The 20004-nt window shown below is 40.8% G+C and overlaps 1 protein-coding gene across 7 annotated transcripts in view; it reads right to left on the bottom strand.

Moving 5' to 3' along the window:
• LOC129762458 (signal transducer and transcription activator) overlaps positions 1–20004 on the bottom strand; it is a 193354-nt gene that overhangs the window by 39963 nt on the left and 133387 nt on the right. For 6 of the 7 annotated variants that reach the window (XM_055760720.1, XM_055760724.1, XM_055760727.1 and 3 more), the window contains 6 exons: positions 11293–11507; positions 10240–11231; positions 9910–10033; positions 8406–8529; positions 7857–8346; positions 7436–7787 (listed from right to left, as the gene is read on the bottom strand). In XM_055760720.1, coding sequence (XP_055616695.1) covers positions 7436–7787; positions 7857–8346; positions 8406–8529; positions 9910–10033; positions 10240–11231; positions 11293–11420 — 2210 coding nt within the window. In that variant the 5' untranslated portion in view covers positions 11421–11507. The remainder of the gene's footprint in view (positions 1–7435; positions 7788–7856; positions 8347–8405; positions 8530–9909; positions 10034–10239; positions 11232–11292; positions 11508–20004) is intronic. The other variant, XM_055760722.1, reaches the window with a different exon arrangement.

Below are 20004 nucleotides of genomic sequence, written 5' to 3'. Positions count from 1 at the left end.
AGATAGCTCACCATCAACACGAATGAACAGTTAGAAGTGCAACGAAGTACTTCAGAATCATTTACTGCTGTTTTTGTATCAAAAACAATGTGATAACTGGATAATTTGGCATCAATTCATAAAATCTGGAAGGTCATGGCATGGTTTAATGGAAAGCGGCTTGAAATTCTGGATTGGTCAGCTTGTTTACCGATTCAAAGCCCTGTCAGGAACTTATGAGGAGAGATCGTACGAATAGTAGATGCAGCTTACAGGCAGTATGAGTGATTTGAAGAGCTTAAATTAGCAGTACCCTCCGCGTAGAACGAGATATACACTACAGCATGGCGCAGCTTAGCCGAAACCACCCCGAATGGGTTATTCGAACTGATTGTGAACTAAAGATGACCTACGAATTAGAAACTTATTGTGATTCATTTGAAATTGAAGTTAAGGAGCAAAGGAGTAAGAGCTTTTCCATGTGGTTCTATAGTTATGAAACACTGGAACTTTAGTTTTTTAAATGTTTCGCGCCTGCACCCAAAGTTAATTTTTAGCACATGTTCTTCTTCTTGAATGGCGTTAACGTTCCCTTGTGGAACTTTTGCCGTCTCAACGTATGCATTAACTAGCGTCATTTATTAATACTTGGTCGAGATTTCTTAAGCCAAATAACACGCCTTGAATGTATTCCGAGGGGCAAGCTCTTGAATACGCATGACCACAGTGCAAGTCGAAGGAAATTTCTTTGACGAAAAATCCCCCGGCCAGAACGGGAATCGAACCCGAACACCCGGCATGATAATGTGAGACGCTAACCACTCGGCCACGGGTGCACTGTTATGGCATCCCAATTTATTACATTAAATGAGCTGAAAAATAACATAAAATGTTCTACTCCCCAATACTTGTATATCATTTGCATAATATAAATGCTAGAGCAGAGATGCCAACCTTCCTGATTTTTCAGGATTTCCCAGACTTTTTAGCACGATCCCTGATATCCTGATGAACACTCAATTTATCCTGATTTTTCTGAAACGATCCTGATTTTTCCTGATTTTTGAACTCTTTACATTATTCGTAATAAATATACTGATTTTCATGCCAAAGTTTTCTGTCGTGATAGTTCTCCGGTTCGCACTTTTATATATCTTACATTAAGTTAAATTCTCTAGGCGCAACTTTTTTTTATCTCTACCCTCAATTGTTTCGTGGCTTTCCGAAACAGTGCTAGAAAATTTCATGAAACCAGATTGTCTGACGAATTTATGAAATTACAACGAGATTAAGTTTGAGGAACAATATTGCTTTATTGAGGACAATATGTATGTAGATGTAATGTAGGTTATACGTTTCAGAGTGTAAAATTACTCAAGAGAAAATTTTTGAATCCACAGTCAATATAAATAGATTTCATATGTAATTTGTTCGTCTGATTCAAAGTCGAATCAACTTTAATGAAGGGACTATGGTAAATATATCTATAACCGTATTAGGAAAAATTCAACAAGTCTTGCACTGCTGATATGATTTCCCCATTTGTTCAGTAAAGATTCATTCCAAAGCATGGATGATGAATTCAGAGAAAATTTGAATATGGATTTCTCTGCAATTGACTGTAGTGTGCTGTAGGGTTTTCGAATAAAAAATAAACGATCAAAAAGTCAGACGAAACACTAGCATTTCCGCTTATGCGAGGACTTATACCATGCTTAGCAATTCTTTTACATATCCGGTCTTCGCCCGAAGGAAGATATAATCTGTTATTGATGGGTTTTGGAATGGATTCTGTATTATGAGCATATGAGCAAGCAACCTGTTTCTCAAATGTATGGCTCGCAGCAGTTTTCGACGAGGAAGCAAACATGTTCTGGGAGGATAGAATATTTAAGCTGTGTGAAAGAAAGCGAATGATTGTGAAACAGAACTAGGGATATTAAATTATAATGCTTTGATTGAAAATTATGTTTTTGTTTTCCCAAAAATCGACATTAACTTTTCGGACAACCCAATATGAGTTACCTGATTTATCCTGATTTTTATTTCCATTCTTCCTGATTTTTTTAAATTATAGTTGGCAACCCTGTGAGCCAATACCCAATAGCCAATATGAGCGAGCGAAACAGGAGACACATTTAAATGAAAGCATATGAAAGCTTTTTGTATAGTTTGCCAAATACACGGCCCAGAAAGAGAAAGATATATTCTCGTTCATGTTCTTCTCTATCCTCTTAGAAAACACTTTCCAACTTCATTTTATGATGAGGTGTAATATTATCACGCTTTTATATAACAGCGCTGGCAACTATATGGATAGCGTGATCGTGTGAAATAGCTTTGCATTCCAGCCGGCCTTGGTCGATCCCCATTGACGTCTTGTGGACTTTATTTTTTTGGCACAATCCCAAATGAAATGAGAAAATAAAACAGAAAGAAATGTCTGCTCGCATACATACAAACCATTTTGAAGCTTTTAAAACAGCTCATTATTTGCGCATTTGACCCTCCAGCACACGAAATGGCATCATTTCTGCCAAAGATGAAATGTTATGTGCCAACGTTAGTTTGGGTGTGGGCACAACAATTAAGTTCAAATGGCCAGTCTTTTAAATGAAGATAATTATTATGTTCTACACTATATACATCAATTCCACCGACTTCTTACATATCTCTGGAAACTCAAAAAAATTGCGTGGTTCTATAGTTGTGAAACACAGTGTATAACCTGAATCTCAGGAACTCATCGAAATTTCAGTAGTGTCAGAGAAGAGACTCACGACACAACTAGGTTGTATGGTGACAATTTTCTTGCTCCCTCATTCTAAAGTTGTAGAATTGTCAGCGTTGCTCTGATACTATTCAAATCTTGGTAGGCAGCCCCATTTCTGAGATCAAAGGCGGTCGGTTCAGAAATACCTTCCCTTATACAGTCAATTCATATTGAAAAGGATAAATAAAAACATGCTCCCATTCTGCTCAGAGTTTCTATATTTATTTATTAGCGAGAAATTGTAGACCCGTTGGAACCCTAAATTTATGTGCCTTATGGTGCACCTGAATTCAGCGTTTCAAAGATTTCACTTTTTACGATGTTGTCGAACATACGTTCTAAGAAAAAACATCGCGCTGCCCTCGAAATGTCTACTTTTCGACGGGTTTTCGAGTTGTCGAAGCCAGAGATAATTCCTAGATGTGTAACCATTTTTGGAAAGGTGAGACTTGTACTTTAGATTTCATTGTTCTCAATAATGCACCCTGCACCCTAGCACACGATTAGGGGATGCAGAATCGTTTATGTCCCAGGCATTGCAATCATTGTATCAAACTGACGCCATTGCATTAATGTTTTGTGCTACACAATTGTGTGGGGAATCATCAGGCTAGACTATCGTCACCAAGAAAATAATTGTTCTGAAATTCTGCCTGTGATTTGGTTTCGCATGGCGGTAGCAAAACTCTTTTCATCAAGGGTAACAGCTTAGCTAATCTAGACAGAGAATATTAATAGGAACGGCTTCTGTTGTGAAGAGCGCAAAACGGAGATGAGTGTGTGTATACTTAGATGCTTCAAGCCATCGATATATGGATATTTGTGTGCGTACGTGCGTGCGTCTTAACTAGAGATGTGCCATCCGCTCATGAGCTGTTCATTCGAATCGCTTCATCATAGTGAGCGGATTCGGATCGGCTCGCAATCAAAAAAACGCAGCTCATCAGCTCATTACGGAGCTGGAGCTGATGAGCTGTTGAGCTGATGAGCTGATGAGCTGTTGAGCTGATGAGCTGCTGAGCTGATGAGCTGTTGAGCTGATGAGCTGCTGAGCTGTTGAGCTGTTGAGCTGCTGAGCTATTGAGCTGTTGAGCTGCATAGCTGTGGAGCGCAAAAGCTGCAGAGAGTGAATTGCGAGACGCGAAAGGATTTTTCGTCTCCCGCGCTTCATGGCATGACGTCAGTTTGTTTTCGTGTATCCCTCTTCGTACTTTAGCTTTAGCAGAGATGCCAGATAGGAAAACAGGTTTTTGTTTTGAAGATATTCAATCGTTCGTTACATCATTAAATTTTTCTTATATGGCCAAACAAAATAATAAACATTATTATATGCTTGTAAATAAATTTTATATATTACATTGTTATTTAAACATTACTGTGGAAACACATACATTTATTTCCGCGTGCTGAATCAAAACAATTCAGAAAACCACCCGGCATAAATGTTGATGATTGATACTGGTCCTTTTGTTACCTTTGTGATCGTGAATAATTAATTCTCGTTGCACCTATTAGTGGATTTATTTTTATATCCTCGGATGCAAAAAAAAATCTCGATGGTTTTTTCAAAAAACGTTGTCTCGGCCAATATTCCTGGAGGCATTTTATTTGGCTACTGCTGGTTTTTCTGTTGTTTAAGTTCAGTATATCCTAAGCATCTTCTATGCTGGATTTCAGCATTCAGTATTTGTTGTATATTTTATTATTAGAATTCATATCAGTTCTAGTTTTTGTAAATGCAACTATGCAATGTCCCATGGTGATTACGTTTCATATGCAATTGTGTGGACAACTGCAAAATTCAACTGAGCTCAAGAGCTGTTCCAAATGAACAGCTCACTTGTATGAGCTGAACGGCTCTGAGCCGCTCACCATGATGAGCTGATTTGCCCATCTCTAGTCTTAACCCGTACGTATCTTCGCTACACTGAAACCCCATTTGTATCTGCTCCCGTATGCAGTAACGATTGCAACAATGCAAATTATGCAGACGTAATGATATATTTAAACAAGGGGGGAGATAGCGAGAGGGAAATATTTGCGCTAGGGTATTAGTAATGAATCTCTGTTGAGGTAAATATTCAGTCTTTTTCCAAGCAGTTAACATTATTTTTTTTTATTCTCGCTTATTTTTCGTCGGCCTATTTCCGCCACTTCAGTGCCAATCACCGACATCAGGGGGATGACTTCACCTGTTCCTACCTATCAGACTCAACAACTCATGAGCCGGGCCAACTTCTTTTACTTCCCCTCCGAAGGAAGACAGAGGAACGAAGGAACCAGAGATTTTTCGCCTCAGAAAATCCCAACGACGCCAGCTGGGATTGAACCCAGGCCGATCGGATTGTGAGGCTGTTACGCTAACCACACAACCACTGGCGCCGTCTGTTAACATTGTTTGTTTTCCGTCATTATAAAGGCTTCGTTGATGACTTTGACGTTGCATTAATGCATTGAACTGACTCTATGGCGAAGCAGGCGTTAAGGTTATGCACCAAAACATTATTTGGGGAAAACCAAGGATTTTGAATGTCATGCTGGCATGTTATAAGTTATTTTGGTTCACGTGCCAGTCGCAAAACTGCCTTCAACTAAGATTGCATTGCGCTAATCTTGATCATCATGAAGCAATGCTACTCTTTTCGAGGTTGTTGAGATTAACAGAAAGAGATTATTTCGTTTATTTAGTCACCATGAAAATAAATGTCGCTCTGGAATTTTCTATGTGATTTGGTTTCGCTCGCCAGTAGCAAAACTTTCCCCACTAAAGATGACAGATGCGCTTATCTTGAGCATGAGTAAGTAATGCAACTTTTTTCGAGGCCAGTAATATTAACAGAAGCGTTTCTTTTGAGAATAGCGCAAAATGATGAGAAGTGTTCATATTTTTAGTAGCTTTGAGCCACCAATGTATGGCTCTGTATGCATGCTGTAGTGAACGCTTGTTTGGCGCTTCATTTACGTTGTACGAACGATGCCTAGAGGTGCGATTCCTTTGAGGCAATACTAGATAACATGTAGCATGATATTTGATACTTGCAAGTGTTGTCATTGTTGTTGTTTCCATGGGGTGCCAAATATATATTGATGTAGTTATGAGATGTGCAATAATGGTGCTGGTGCAACATGTATATAATCGACTGTAGCCGAGTCTATGTCAATTGCGAAAAAGGCCACCGGAATAGCGTTCGAGGTAAATTTTGAATGCATTGACATGAAACAAATTGCGACATACGATAGGGCTAGTGTATTGTTCTGCGAGGGCGAGAATGAATCATCAATCAATTATCGACAATTGATACTACAATAAAAAAAACCATTTCAGGGCGATCAAATCATTCTACTAAACAGTTATTTCTAAAATTTCACAGCATTATAAATAAATACGGGTCTAATGTTTTGCAATAAAGAACAAAATTACCACTTTGACGAAAATTGGAGGTTTGGCATGGAATGGCTGTATATAGAAAGCTATCCTTTTCGTCAGTGAAGGTTTTTTTTTCAAATCGATCCATTTTGAACATTCATGAGAGATGAAATGTTACATAAGAAAGTTAATTTAGGACTTTGTCGAAATTGGTATGACAAAATTTACAAAAATTACAAAATTGTTGAATTTGGCCTAATTTACTGTCTTCTAGAAGTGCCCTTAAACGTTGCCATGAACAGAAAACTGCCATTGCCGCCATCTTGGATTTTCAAGATCATGAAATACACAGTTTTATGATGACTACAGAGATAAAGGTGTGTTCCAAATTTTAGAACAATCGACCAACCGGAAGGGGGTCAAATTTCTATTAATGTGGGTCACGCTACAGACAAACATACAAACATAAAAACAGATTACATGGCAAGCTAAATAAAACAATTTAAAGAACGGACGATGTTTCAATAAAATCACTAAAATCACCCACTTGTCAGCTAAAGGTAGTTTATTACATTACAAATTAACGCTTGAGTGAGCCTCTCCACTCAATAGAAACTAACTCACGAACGCATTCTCTCCGAAATCGGAGGACTAAATCACGTTTCGCGACTCTGTTGCTGACTTCGGCAACGCAACGCAACGTCTCAACAGCTGTCAGAAACTCTACAACAAAGGAAAACGCCTAGACCGCGGCAACAACATTCTGCTAATTGAATCTTTTTATCAAACCCAATCAGATCTTAATTAAAACTGACTGATTTTCCCTCCCTCACGTTCCACATTGCGATGATGTCTGATTGGGGGTGCGGGAAAGTCTCCACATGCTCCACATGCCATTCGACATTGCATTGTATGAGGCTGCTGTCAAACCACCAATCTACTTTGCTCTATTTGACTTCCACCTGCACCACCACCACCGCCGCTTGGTGTAGCAGCGCACGAAAATGAAACCAATAATTAATTAAATGGCAAAGTACAACAATGGAAAGCCCGAAGCATGATGTGTTGTGCTCTGCATACATACATATATATGCGCGCTATGTACGATGTGGGTTTGTGTTTTAGTATGAAAAGCGAGTTGCACGTGATGATAATGCACAACGGGTGATAGTGAGAATGGAACTATTCACAGCGAAAAAGCCGGTGTGGGTGGGAAAATGTGACTAGGTGGGTGTAACGGAATGTCAGAACAGATAAACACAGTAGAATACTAAAGTGCGAGAAAAGGAGAAAAAAAAACAAGAGCCTCCACTTACCCGCTGGTGGGCGTATCCCGGGAGGCGTCCGGCGATTGCAGGTGATTATACGAGTTGGGTGTATTCGGGTAGCTACTAATCGAGGCGTTGCTACTGGGAGGTCCCGGCATGAGCACTGCGCGCACTTCCGACGGGATATAGTTGCGGTTGCGCGGCTGACCGGGTGGCGTCGTGTACCTCTCGAACGCTTCGTTCTTCGGCTTGTTCGGATACAGATAGAACAGATCCTCGAAGTCACGTATGCGGTCGGACAGCGAGCGGGTGGCGAAGTCCTTCGCCGTGAATGGCTGAATGTGCAGAATCTGGGGCTGACCGTCGTTGCTCTCGTTGACCCACGCGATCGTTATACCACCTGGAATCGGGTAAGCAAAAAGTGAAAATAACCCCGCATGAGGTATTTCAGAATAACAAAAGGCCGCACCTAATTCACTGTCCGAAAACCGCAACAGGAACGTTCCCCGCGGACACTTGAGCAGATAATCTTCGGCCTTGGACTTGTGGATGAAGCCGACTATGCTTCCGTCGTTCCAGGGCCCACGCAGATGCTCCCGTGTGACCTTCATAGCCGCGTAGAACCACTCCCAGAAAGTGAACGTTCGATCCGGCAGGGGTTCCTTGCAGAATTGGGACCACGTGATGGTCAGATCGTTCGGCACCGGGTACTGCAGGCTGGACCGGAATGCTTTCTCGCACAGGAAGTGCATATTCTCCGGGGTCATCGCTCGCCCGGTCGACGCGCGGAACTTTGTGTTAAGTGCCTCGGCCAGCAGATTCCAGGAAACCTTATCCGGCACGTGGAACGGCACCCGATTGATGTCGGCGAACGCGTTGTCCCAAGTGATGGTCGCCCACGACTGGGGCTCCTGGTTTCCGTGCACGATCACAACCACCGGGAGCGAGATGGTCCAGACCTGGAACGGGAGCGAATCAACGGGCGTTCGAGACGAACCAGCGTTGCAATTTCACTTACCGAGAAGACTAAATCTCCGTGACCAACGGCGAAACTTGACTGGAACAGCAGGGCAAACTTCTCGTCCATTACACTCTCTGTGCCCTTCTTTTCTGCTCGCTTAATTTTCTTAAGTTGCATATTTCTATGGGATACAAAAAAAAGAGAACTGTCTTAAATCCTGTGACTTTAACATCGAAAAACGGATTTCGTTCTTGTTCCTATGAATTATTTCAAAATGAACAAGTTATAAAATTATATATTGAACCAAGGGCTGGGGCATCGTTGACCACAACCAACTTGGGAGCGTCATTTTTTCTTGTTCACTATAACAGACCCGAAACGAGTCTCATAAATGAGAGATTTTTATTCCGAAATACGAGTATCAGACTCTTTATACGCTTCTTGTCAATATCTCTTCCACTAATCATGTTCCATTGCAACGATACACAATGAAGATCAAAGAAGTCTATGATAAAGGGCCTGGCCGGGTAAAGGAGTAAAAAGTACCCTCAAACCAAGTCACCAGCTGTATGGCAATTGTATAGGATACTAGCTGACCCGGCAAACTTCGTCCCACCCAAAATTTATTTTTTGTTATCACATCCTCGTTTTTCTACTCAGCGCATGTTTTTTACTATAAAATTTCAGTAGTGGAGTGTTTAACCACCATAGAAACATTTATGTACCCTAAAACCTCCATATGCCTAATTTGTTTCCATTTGCTTGATTAGTTCTCGAGTTATGTAGAAATTTGTGTTTCATTTCTATGGCACGTTGATCAAATTTTATCTGTCAAAAAAGTCAAACATTCGGCTTCGGTCAAACAGTGTATGAGCACCCTGAGTTTTGAAAAGTGTCATTTGGAAGATAGCATGCATGCTGTGAAATCGCGAAAAGTTGGTTTATACTCAATCAATTGAAAACAGGCGGAGCATCAATTGCAATATGTTCTCTATCCAGACATGTCCGAAAGCTGCCTTTGCTATTTCTATTTCATGAAAACGTGCCCTATTTTTTATTTGGGACCATTATTGAGAAACGCAGACTCACGTTGAAAAAATAGATACTAATGATTTCATAGGTTTTCGTTAATGTTACACATACAAAATAGTTTCAAATAAAGTAATACCAGATGGGCCAACCAGACGAGCTCGCCGGGCCGCACGTTGGGCATAACTAGTCTAGTTTCTAGTTAACCCGTTTCATGCCAAGCGTTCGAAAAATCGAACAGCAACTTCGATAATTCTTCATGGCTTTGGAAAGCAACCGTATGGTAAGATTTTGGCATCAAATGATAGCTTAGCCTATTAGTTACCACCTACTATCAATTTCATTTAAATTTATATTACTTTATCGAGCATAAAATCGGTTTAAATCAACTATGTGTGAAAAGTACATAACCTCACATAACCTCACAAAAAACAAAACCTTACAAAATTTAAAAATATGTAATTTTTTTGTAAAGCAGTCTTTAGCTATTGTGTTTTCAATCATTACCGTATGAAAAAAAAAATCAACTCACCTAAAACTAACCGATAACTGTTTCGTGGTTTCGTTGTACTCTAGATTTCCTGTGCTGTTCATGATTTCCCCGCACGTCTGGTCGCACGCTTTGTTCGACTGTTGCGTGCTCTGGGCCTGACCCTCTGTGTGTTTCGGATGAAGGAAGAAAAAGGGAGAAATAAAAGAAAATACAAACGCCATCACTTCGAATGGGTGAAGAAGGATTATCCCAGCTAGTGAACCGGTAAGTCACACCACACACACACACACACACGCGCGAACCAAGCTCATCCGCACATCTCGCCCAGCAGCAACACGATTTTACTTTCCATTTTTTTCTTCTACTTACTAGCATCCCAGCTCGTACCTGAAATAATTGAAACGCGCACCACCGGATTGCTCATCCGGATGTTGAGCGTGTTGCCGATCAGGAGCCGCACCGTGGCCGCGAAACGGGTGTTCGTCTTCATCACCTGCGGCGGCTGCTTCTCGATGATGAACGTGGTCGTGATGAGACCCTTCAACAGATTGGTGACCTCCACCAGACACTGGGGCAGAAAGTCGGGCAAGTTGGGTTCCTCGATGTTCAGCTTGGATTTGGATTTCATGGCCAGGCGGATCTGATCCTTGGTGGTCCAGATGATTTCCGCCAGCGTTTCGCACCAGGTCTGAATGGTGTCCAGATTGCTGGAGCTCATACCGGCGGCACCGTTCCCGGCGAAACCTTGGTTAATTTTCCACTGTGTCAGGTATTTGTGGAGAACCTTGTCCTGCACCTGGGACGTGAGTTGGATGGTTTTGCGCAGGTTATCCACCAGATTGAGTCGCTTGCCGGTGATGATGGTAACCGATTCATTGACTTGCCGCTCCTGTTGGGCCAGTGTACTCCGCGCATGTTCCCGCAACTGGGGACTTTCGATCGATTCTATTTGGGCCTTGTTCTTGGTAATTTCGTGGACCTCCAGCAGCAGATGTTCGTAATCCTTAACCATAGCTCGATTATCGCCATCGTTTGCTCGCACCAGCATCTGCAGTTGCTGTAGGCCGTTGACAACCTCGGCGATCTCCGGGTCCTGCACCTGGACGCAATCGTCCGGGTACGCTACGCACTGTCGTTCCCGCTGCAAACAGCTGAGCAGGTGTGTGTACAGCTGAGAGGGATTGTGGGAGAAAGCCTGTCGGAAGTTCCGGGCCGATTCGTTCAGTCGGATCCGCCCGGTGACGTTATCCTCGGGCAGATTGACGGCCGTTCGCTCGAGCTCGTTGACCAGCTGGTTCAGGAAGGTGGCTGCCTCCTGCTCGTAGCTCCCGTCCACGTCATGCTGGAAGGTGGGTGCGTTCCTGCAATGGAAGCGGGGGAAAAATGAGCCAAGATTGTTGGGTCGAATGTAGTTTAACTTACATTAATCGATCCTCGATCCATTCGGCCAGATAGTGTCGCACTTCGATGGGGAAGCTGCTGCCATAGATGTAGCGAATCTGTTCGAGGACGGGCTGTGGCAGCTGGTTAACCCGTGCCCACAGCGACATTTTTTCCGTGTGAAATGCAGCACCCTGCCTCACCACGCTTTGGTACAATTAGAACGTTGTTTCCTCCTTAGGGTGTGATCTGGTTCGCTAAATGGGATAAGAGAAGAAAGGTTGCAAATCAGTTAATTGGGTTTGTGGTTCCGATTTGAGGTGATATGATAGCACTTTTCAACAGTGCGTGTAATGTCTCAATTTGCGTATAATGTCTCATTTTTGAATTATCCAGTTTCAGCCGTCAGAGCTCGTTGTGGCTTCTGTGGTGAAGTTATTGCCCAGCAAACATAAAATCGTATAAAATGCCAAAATTGAAGGCAATATACATACGTCCAAGACACATTTAGATAGTATATGATGCGTATAACTGGCATATACACGTAAAAGTAGAGGTGATATACGTTTACGCCATATTATATAGGTATATAAAGCCGTATATAACAATATTACAATGATTGTTACACCAATATGCGACTTGACCCGACAATTTATATATATAAAAATGGAGCGATGTCTTTCTGTCTTTCTGTTTGTCTGATTATTATTGACTCGGAAACTACTGAACCGATCGACATGGGAATTTGTATGTAGGGATTTTTGGGATCGGGGAAGGTTCTTATGATAGTTTGAGGCCCCTCCTTCCTCTCTAAGGGGGGGCTGCCATACAAATGAAACACAAATTTCTTCATTACTCGAAAATTAATCAAGCAAATAAAACCAACTTAGGCATATGGAGGTTTTAGGGGGCAGTACACCCATGGCCGAATGGTTAGCGTCTCACATTATCATGCCGGGTGTTCGGGTTCGATTCCCGTTCTGGCCGGAGGATTTTTCGTCATAGAAATTTCCTTCGACTTGCACTGTGGTCACGCGTATTCAAAAGCTTGCCCCTCGGAATACATTCAAGGCGTGTTATTTGGCTTGAGAGATCGGAATGTTTCTATGGTATATCGACACTTTTTCTCCCTCTCTGAGGGGGGTGCTGTCATACAAATGAAACACAAATTCCTGCATTACTCGAGAATTAATCAAGCAAATGAGACCAAATTTGGCATGTCGAGGTTTTAGGGTGCAATAAATGTGTTTACGGTGGTTAGACACTCCACCCCCCTCTTAAAGGGGGAGCTGTCATACAAACGAAACACAAATTTCTGCATTACTCGAGAATTATTTAAGCAAGTAAAACCAAATCAGGCATATGGAGGTTTTAGGGGACACGAAACTTTTCTATGGTGAATCGTCACTTTTCCTCCCTCTCTAAAGGGGGCGATGCCATACAAATGAAACACAAATTTTTGCTTAACTCGAAAACTAATCAAGCAAATGAAGCCGAATTTGGCATGTGGAGGTTTTAGGGGGCCAGAAACATTTCTTTTTCTCCCACCTCTCTAAGGGGGAGCTGCCATAGAAATGAAACATAAATTTCTGCATAACTCGAGAACTAATCAAGCAAATAGAACCAAATTTGGCATATGGAGATTTTAGGGGGCAATAAATGTTGTTATGGTGGTTTGACACTCCTTTCTCCTCTCTAAATAGGAGGAGGAGAGGGTGCCGAACAACTCGAGAACTAATCAAACAAATGGAATTGAACTTAGCATATAGAGATTTTAGGGATCGGTAAACGTTTCTATGGTGGTTCGACACTCCTCCCTCCTCTCTAAGGGAAGGCTACCATACAAATGAAACACAAATTTCTGCATAACTCGAAAACTAATCAATCAAATGGAGCCAAATTTGGCATGTGGAAATTTTTGAATATGAGAAATGTTTCTATGATGGTATGACACCCCTCCCTCCTCTGAATTGGAGAGGGGTCCCGTAAAAATAAAACACATATTTCAACCAAACAGATTCCAACCAAAAATGACAATTGAATTTTTTTTAATATAATAAAACGCACTCCTATATCTTCTTCTATCTTTATAAACAAAAATGGATCACCGAATGTGTTAATAAGAGCAAAACTCGAGAAAGGAATTTTCCGATTTAGGGTTATCTTTATTCTATCATATTTTCTGTATCAAATATTTATTCCATGTAACGGAGAAACAAGTGGTTGCAAGTGGTTGAAAAATCTTGAACGAGGATTGTGTCTGAAAATAATCTGATATTATAAAGACGAGGTAATTTTAAACGGTAGATTAGAAAATCAATCAATGAACAATTCTGCGATTGGACCTATGAACTTGCGCTTACTAAAAAAAATCGTGAATGTGATAACGAAAAATAAATTTTGGGCAGGACGAAGTTTGCCGGGTCAGCTAGTGTCAAATAAAACGTGTGATATAGCGATATTATGATGTTCATTATACCAGTATTTGACTCAATTCAAACGTAAAAAATCAGATATCTGCCCAGGTCGGAATCAAATGATCATACGGAAGTTCTTTATATGCAAGTAGTGACGGAAAATTAATGCTCACATCTGTTGGGATTGGTGCTTTCAAACCATCTGGCGTTTAACTGAGAGGAACATGGGCTGGTATAAATTGATGTTGATTTACAAAAAAGTAACTTCTCCTTCGTTCGATGCAGCAGTTCTTGTCGTTAGATTACACTACTTGGAAAAGGTTTTGGAATGTCCTTACGTGACCAGCAAACAACTCGGCTTAATATCGTACTAATTCCGCTTCATCGAATTGGGAGTTTGCGGACTCAATATATTCTGCTTTGACGGGATATCAATCGATCGCTAGGTTATTCCACATATCAGCTAACGATTCCCACGGATACTGAAAATGGTTTGTTTCCAATTCCGGGTCCCTTGTTTTGAGTTTTTCATCCATGTGAGATCCCTTAGGATCATGAGGAAGTATTGAACCTGCTAACTCCTGAGAAAGAGGGACAATCCAACGTTCAACTCAGTTGAATGCACTGCGTGATGGAGCACTTGAAACAACTAATGTTGCATCAAGATTCAATTGATTAAAATGATAAATCAAAAATATCTATGACCTTTTTAAAACGAGGGGTTTCGTCTGGTCTCCATCCACATTAATAATGGTTACTGGCTTGATTATTCCCCCGAACAATCTCGAATTCAGGCAGCTCGCACACACTTTGAAAATCGAGCCATCGATCACTGCATTGAACCGCTTGTTATAAAAACGTGACACGTTTTCTAATATAATATCTCTAGAGATTGACGCAGTCCTACGTCAAAAAGGCATTAAAAGAAATGCAGTATTTAACAATTTCTGATCGAAACAATCGAAAAATTATTAACGAACATGGACTGAAGTTCATCTCGCTCGGAGCGGCCATTTACAACCGAGGATACCAAGAGAAAATCCGACTGGTCTTCGCGAGAGATCTCCTAGTTTGCTGATGGAAATTTGAAAACATGACACAATAGTCGATATATACCGTGCAAAAACTGGGACATTTTCTGAAGATGTGGCTTCATGATAACTACACCTTTCCCACTAGCAACGGTTCTTGTCACATAAAGCCCAACGAATGGGCACTCCGGAGTCCCGACTTGAACTCGATTGAGAATCTGATGTGTGGTCTCGGTGACAATGTTGCTATGACTAATAAAGAAACGTGTTTTTCACCAATGCATAGAGCAAAATATTTTTTGTTTAAGGTGAGATAATCCAACGGCTTCTGTTCGCTAACATAAATCAAAATCACGGATACTTAAAAAAAATAAAATGATAACGTTTCAAAAGTTCACAAATATCAGAAATTCCGTGAAAAAATATACAAAAATGAAACCTGAACTGATCTCTCGAATTGTCAATAACAGTAATCTTAAAAATCGGCTTCTCCGTCGATTATGATTACGATATGAATGAGAATAGGAATAAGAACGAGAATGAGATTGAAATTGAGGAGTGAGAGTGAGAATGAAATCAGAATGAGAATGGGGACGAAAGTGAGGATGAGAGTTGAGCACGAAAATGAAAATATTCAAAACCTACAAAAGTCCAAACGATGCCAACGGGGATCGAACCAAGGCCGGCAGGAATGCAAGGCTGCTTTACACGACCACGCTATCCACAAAGCTACTGGTGCTGTTGCATAAATGCGTGATCGTATTACATCTCATTATAAAATGAAGTTGGAAAGTGTTTTCGAAGAGTAAAAAAGAGAGCGTAAACGTGAAATTATATATTTATCATTCTGGGCCGTGTAAGTGGCAAAGTATGCGAAAAGATTTTATGCGTGCTTATTTGCAATGTATCGGTTGTTTCGCTCGCTCATATTGCTCTATAGCATATATATTATACAAATGATATACTAGCATGTGGGAGTAGCGATATATAAGCGATCGCCGCCCGGTAATCCACTCAGTTATAATTAAACAGCGATGCGAGCATGTTGTCGCTGTTGTGGTGAAGCTAACTTCGTTCATCATGAAAGCGCTGATGAACGGTGTCACCAAGAGCCTGTTTGTGCACTCCAGGTCAGAAGGGAATCCATCAGGAGGAGAGTAATGCCACTGAAAAGGGACCAAGAAAGTACCAGCATCGAAAAACGGTTCCGCTTGAGCAGCTGCCACACACACACGTACACGCGAGGAACCTTTTTTCGTTTTTTCGTTTGGTTGCCATCCAGTATCGAGAAGATTCCGGAAAGATGTTATCGTTGCTGAAAAAATAATCTGCCAGTTCCCCTTGGAATTGAAAATTACATTCTAGCGAAAGAGTTTAGTTTAATGTTTTCCATCCATATAACACTGCGACCAAATACATTTGATTTTGTGATGTTTTATGCAAGTGCAATTAACAGGTGGTTATCGAGTTAGCATTAACCACTGGTGGGCTTCGAGTATCGAGAATAATCTGGAAAGATGTTATCGTTGCTGAAAAATAATCGGCCAGTTACCATTGGAACTGAAAATTACATTTTAATGTTTTCTATCCATATAACACTGCGACCAAATACATTTGGTTTTGTGATTTTTTAATCAAGTGCGATCAACGTAAGACCACGTCTTTCGGCAATTTATTAGAGGTGCAATGAATCTTAAGTAGGAATTCCCGCTCTACGCGCAATGGCGAACGATGTTTACTCAACAATTTCTCAAACGAGAAATGGGTGGTCCGAAAAATCAACCTTTTCCTCTTTTTTCCAAAAATGACTTTTTTCAAAAAATCATAACTTTTGAACTACAAGACCGATTCAGATGTTCTACATATCAAATTAAATCCAATCACCTAGTCTTTTTTGGAAAAATACTGCAAAAAATTGAATTCTGTTCTCGTTGTTATTGATTGTATTCGTTTTTTATTGTTTTCATAGTCTCGGGACCAACGGCGCTATATTCATTTTATATTTTTTCTGACAAGCTGAGGATTTTTCACATAACGTATGTCGAAACCAAAGAGGCGTTTTTTTTTCGTTTTTGAGTTATGATTTTTCAAAGTTAACCGATGGTCCAAAAAATTATTTTTCCCCATTTTTTCCACTACAAAAAATCATAACTTTTGATCTACTGGACCGATTCAGATGATCGACATATCAAATTGAAGCCAATGAGCTAGTCTTGTCTCAAAAAATATTACACTCTGAATAAAAAAGGATTTCGTTTTCGTAATTATTGATTATATATGTTTTTTATAGCTTACATCTTTTCCGGACTACGGGCGCCATATTTTTTAAATTTTTTTCCTGAAAGCTGAGGTTTTTTTTACATAATATAGCCAAACACCAGAAAGGTGTTATTTTTCCTTTTTAAGTTATGATTTTTCAAAGTTAACATGTTTTCGGTTTTCGTTCAATATTTCTGAGACGAACCAGCCCAGGAGGCTGAAAGTCTCAAAAATAAAGAATAAAAAAAAACAAAAATCGTTCAATATTTTTATGCGACTAGACTGGATGTATGTGACTATAATCCAATTAATTGGCAAGTGTGTTATTTTAAAAAAAAAAGGCTAGCTAGTAGGCTTTAATTTGATACGTCGATCATTTGAATCGGTCCAGTAATTCAAATATAATAAATTTTGGAAAAAAAGTTACTTTTGGGAAAATAGGGCAAAATGATTTGAATTTGGAACACTGCGTTTGACAATTGGCACAAAGAAATATAGAATACTATTATCGATACTTCAATTTGGAACTTATCCGAAAGGACGAAGTCATATTAACACAATCAATAATACAACGTAGTAGGCAGTTCAGCTCCCCCTTCTGGAACGTGAGCGGCCCACATTAAGGGCGAAAAGGAAGCCGTCGGCTCGTTATCGACAACTCTATCAACACTTCATCGATTCGGAAAATTCATAACGAACCCTGCAAACTTCTAGCTAACAACAGTTCCAAAAATGAGATCATTCAAATTAGCCCTAAGCCTCCGCGCGGGAGCACTGCCAAAATTTACCCCGAAAGCCTTGATATATTTAATTTACCAACAGTGTATTTAACAGAGGCTAAGGGAGATGGAGTTTTCTGCCAACTTATTCAGCAGTAGCAGCAGGAGAGCTGCTTGGGTTGTTTTTTCGACCTCTCCTCCGTTTTTTTTTTCCTTCTCTCGGACGAAGTTTTCTAATGAAATTATTATTATTTGCTGCTTCTTCCCTATCGACGCGCACGCAGCCAGTCGACGCATGATGATGCTCTTGATGAACTTATTCAGCCCAGCAAGCCAAGCGCAAGCGACCGGCCGCCTCCTCTCGTCCTTCTCTTAAAATTCAGGAATAATAAATGAGGCCTAGGCCTTAGCAGCAGCAGCAGCACGAGTGTTGTGTAGGCGTGGGGTGAAGCAGAAGGGTCACTCAGTTCATGTTATTTCTGCAGAACAAACAAGGCCGCCCGCCGCCGTAGGCCGTAAGGCCTCATCTATTCGTAAATTTGAGTTAGTGGTCACCCCCACCCAGAGTTTTCCTTCGTTTTTTTCCACTCTTACGTATTATTGCAATTGCTGAAAAAAAACCCAAGTAACACAATGACAGGTAGGATATACTTGATCAGCATAATTGCTTCGCAGTATTTCATTCCTTCCAGGGAACTCATCGTCCTTTAGAATAGAGAAAAAAAAATAGCAAAACGCAGCGCCCATTACAGTGAATTGAGGGTGAATTTACGCGATGGGTTGGGAAGAAAGTGCGTTCGATTTTGGACAAGTTGGGTAGCAGATGGTGGAGGTTTGGATACACCATCATTACAATCGGTTGTGTGGAGCCGATCTGGCGTGGAGGTAACATCCATACTTCTCACGCTCAAGATCACGAGTTCAATTCTCACTCCCGACATTCTTCCAAAATGGAAGGTTAAAGTGACGAACCAGCCAGAAGCGTTGAAAGTCACTATAATACAAAAAAAAAAAAAGAAACAATCGGTTGCAATTGGGAGTCGACAAAATCAACAGACCCATCTCCAGCCAAACTCCTGGTTATTCAATCTGACATGTGCTTTCGTCGATTCAGGTAAATTTTCACGAATTTCTTCCGATTGTGACAGATTTTAACAGTAAAACGACGATGTGGGGCGATTGTGCCGATGAAAGATTCACAAACCTCCAGCATTGTTGGAAAGGTGACATTCTTGTCGGTCTGCTGACTTGGATTGATTTCATTGGAAGTACATTCCAGCGGATGGGTGTTGAATTCTATTGCGTGGAAATTTTTCACAGCGATGATTCAATCCAGAATTTTAGAGTCAAACTGATTGATATCACTCAAAACAACAACAAAAAACTTCACAGAGGGAGAAAACACAAATCCGCAAAAGCACCATAAATTATCGGATCAAGCCTAAAATATGGAAAGCAACCATTTACGCAAATTGTTATCATTAGCCGCCCCATTTGGGCAATCGACCCCAGAAGGGGCGCACAAAGCAGAGAGGCACTAAAAAAGTTTGAACAAGCTTCGAAGCTTACCGGTTTAAAACAAATCACACAGCCTGTGCCTTCTGTCTGTTTCGTACCCAAAATTTGTCTTTAAAATCTTCCTTTTTCCATGTTCTTTTTCTGGCTCTTTGTGTTCCATTCCATCCCAAATCGATTAACGGTTCGTTTCGGAGGATGGGGCGTCTGTTGAAGCCTTGCTTTTATTGTGGCGGTTAATGAGGGACTCTCCCAATTCAAGAACATTTTCGTCCGCAAAACAATCAAACCAGACCAGCAACTATGGGGAAAATTTAGTTCAGGATTGTCGCTCCCATGTTCATTATAGGGCGAGAGAAATTTGACTCGAGTTCATCCAAGACTGAGATTGGCTTTTAATTGAATCTGCCACCCAAGGGCACGTATAATTTTTGAACGTTGAAGAACGCGCGGATGAAATTATCGGTCTTTAATGGTTATCGATCTTCGTTCGTAGTTTTGTTCATTTTGTTGTCCTAAGTTATGGCGGGGACAAGCGAATCCTGATCTCAAATTTGCTTGTGCTCCCTGAAGACTCATTCTGTTTAGATGGTATACGAGATTGTTTCAGAAATGATGAATACAATCCAAAGTCTCCAGAGCCTATACTAGCCGAAACCTTGATATCAATCAGCCAGGAAATCGTCACTGCTTCACTCTCCCTCTCAGATTCACTACTCTTTGCTGTACCCTACTCTACTCTTCTTTACACTGCTCTACGAAATATTATCGAATATTAAATGAGGTTTATGATGAAAAACTTTTAAAAATTAT

This window comes from Toxorhynchites rutilus, chromosome 1, assembly GCF_029784135.1.
Source record: "Toxorhynchites rutilus septentrionalis strain SRP chromosome 1, ASM2978413v1, whole genome shotgun sequence".
NCBI lineage: Eukaryota > Metazoa > Arthropoda > Insecta > Diptera > Culicidae > Toxorhynchites > Toxorhynchites rutilus.
This window is presented reverse-complemented; position numbering and strand designations above follow the sequence as displayed.